The sequence below is a fragment of the Pterocles gutturalis genome, unplaced genomic scaffold (assembly GCF_000699245.1).
Source record: "Pterocles gutturalis isolate BGI_N339 unplaced genomic scaffold, ASM69924v1 scaffold48005, whole genome shotgun sequence".
NCBI lineage: Eukaryota > Metazoa > Chordata > Aves > Pterocliformes > Pteroclidae > Pterocles > Pterocles gutturalis.
In genome coordinates, this window is record NW_010145086.1 from 1 (window position 1) to 2,759 (window position 2,759).

A 2,759-nucleotide genomic window follows, 5' to 3' on the forward strand; every position below is an offset into this window, starting at 1 on the left:
CCCTCGGAGCTGTTGCTGCTAAAGTCTCAGATCCCGACTGTGAACAGGGTGGGTTGTCTTCTTCTTCCAAGATCTCAGGTCTGAGTGAGTCTCCGGTGTACGTGTATATATGTTACCTATAACATATATAATATATTGCATAGTTATTAATTTATTCCCCTCCCGAAAGTGGCCAAAGTCTTTAATAGGAGTTACTCTATATGTGGAAGCAAAGAAATCTTTCAAGTGGAGCTGCAGTTTTGCTGAATAATCACGTGTGAGTTAGGGGCGGGCTCTTGGCAAGGAGGTTTTTTACGAGTATTTACTACAAGGTCTACTCCAGAAGATTAACCATCCCAATCCTTCTGTCAGTCTCCGATGCCATGCCTGGTTAAAAAAAAAAAAAAAAAAAAAATCTCATCTTTTTTCCGATCGTCAGTCACCCTAAAGAATGGCCGAGCCTTCTGGGAACGAGCTGGCGTCCGCGGCTGCCAAGGGGGACCTAGTGCAACTTACTAATTTGTTGCAAAAGAATGTAAACGTCAATGCACAAAATGGATTTGGGAGGACTGCGCTGCAGGTTGGTATCCAGAGAGGGAGAAAATATTTCATCACTGGTACCTACGTGACCCGGGTTTCCAAAAAAGACAACGTTTTAAACAGGCTGGTGGATGAATTTCGAGTGGTTTTTCAAACTCGTTGGATGCCATATTTTATAACTTTAGTGGCTCCAACTCCCTAAAATGACGTACTTGAAATAAAACTGGTCAAAACCACGATTTCAATCGGGGATCACCCTCAATGTCAAACTGGCTGCGAGTTTGCTAATATTTTGTAACTTCGTGGGGAGGAGGCAGGGAATGAAAGAGCTGAGATGAAAAGAAATCAGCTTAGGTGAGCAGGATTTCATAGCAGGTCTGTAAACACAAATGTGCTGTTCTCTGAAACTTAGGATTTATCTCTTTTTTTCCTCCTTTTTTTCCCCTGCAATATGCTTGTAAAGTGGGACTTGTCTCGGTTCTGGGGTCTGCTGTGGATGGTACTTTTCCTTTAGACGCTGTTTGTGAGGAATGACCTTTCTCATGGGGAAGCATGCTGCTCAGAACCGAGGACCTTCGATGTACATTAAGAGTTAGCCCTACGAGTTGGGCTTCCAGCTGAATCACTTGCCTTTTCATTCATAATTAAGGCTTTAAAATTTGCTTTTTTAGATCGGCTAGCAGGGCACTGCTTCCAGCTATTTCCTTTCTGGTCGTATAGGGTGCTATGTCCTAATTTTTAAGTGTGTGGCTGTACGGGCAGGAGTTGGAACTCGTCCAACTGCTAACTATTGGAGCTGATGAAAGATTTTGCTTTTAATAATATCAGATATTCACGGCAAAAAAGCTAGAATACCTACCAAATAGTGAAAGAAGTGATTTATAAATCAGGAGGGGAAAAAAGTGTGGTTATTTGTACTTAAGGTGTAAGAAATGAAATGTGGAAGTGGAGCTATAGGTCTTTTTAATTTCACACATTAGAAAAATCGTTTGTTAACTCTTCTCCCCACCTCCCCCGAAACCATGATAATCGCTTCTGAAATTAGGTTTTTAAGCAGCATATAGCTTGCGTATGTGCTCCAGATATTTAGGGCTTTTTTTGGCTTAATATCAAAATGTTAGAGCTGGAAAAGAAACACCTCTTGCTAAAAAAGCAAAAAAATTGACAATTTCGCTGAAGATGGAGATCTGTGAGCTCCTCTCTGTCCTGTTAGCACCTAAATAGGGCATCGCAGGGGAGTGTAGGCACTTGCAGCAACTTTTAAGAGAGCAAAAGGATTTAAATTAAAAACTTACACAAACTAACTTTTTGTAAGAAAGCAGGAAACATTTAGCTAGCTGGTTTGTCCTCCAGATGAGGGCTGAAAACCGATTTATCCTACAGTAATATATACATATTTTTTTTCTAAAAGCAGCTAACAGTCCGTATCCTGAATTAAGGCATATTTTACACAATGACATAGCATCCAGCTATATTAAACAAGCATCCGTGTCCTAACAATACTTGTTATCGCTGCCTAATCGTAACTGAGCTAATGAACCACAACAAAAATCAAAACAGGAGAATCTCTCGACTTATTTTCAGTATGTATCATCCCGAAATGTGCTGTGGGTGCATGACCATGCTCGAAAGAGCTCTGTGTCAGTGTACTCTCCACAACTGAGATAATCTCTCCAGAATCTCTCTCTCAATTAAAACGGAGAGAATGCTCCTGTATTAATACCAATGAATTTATATTTTTCTTTTGTATTCATGTTTAATTAAACAACTGCTCAGCTCGTCTGGTTCTGTACTTTTTATTGCTGATGAAGTGTACCTATGCAGGCCTCAAATACATGTCCTGCCCTTATGCTCTTCGTCAGACTTATTCAGTTAATGCTTTCTCCTTTGCCTCCCACCCCTCGAATTAAACTTTGCAAAATAAAGGGCATTTGCTGTGCAGTTGTAGCCCACGTCCCAATAGCATCACCTTTTGTAACATTTTTCTTCCCCCCTGCATCTTAACTGAAGCCTTCAGTCTCTTAGCCTGAACACAGAAAACTCCCACTTAAACCGAATACGTTTCAAATTCACAAATAATACAGCCCGGGCTCTCAAAAAGAGACAAAAATGTCCAGATTTTACTAAAGAGAGATCACAATGCTCTTGTTTGCTTTTATATCGCTTCCATCTCTAGTCAGAAGTGAAAGAAATGGCACATACGGAGCTGGAAGCCTTGGGGCACAGAGAAATCTCTTTCC

At 40.7% G+C, this 2,759-nt stretch overlaps 1 protein-coding gene across 1 annotated transcript in view; it reads left to right on the top strand.

Moving 5' to 3' along the window:
• Position 1: 1 nt before the first annotated feature.
• Positions 2 to 2,759, top strand: part of CDKN2C (cyclin-dependent kinase inhibitor 2C (p18, inhibits CDK4)) — a 4,514-nt gene continuing 1,756 nt past the window's right edge. Inside the window, exon 1 of the mRNA XM_010085277.1 lies at positions 2 to 559. Within this exon, the coding sequence (XP_010083579.1) occupies positions 431 to 559 (129 nt within the window). The 5' untranslated portion in view covers positions 2 to 430. The remainder of the gene's footprint in view (positions 560 to 2,759) is intronic.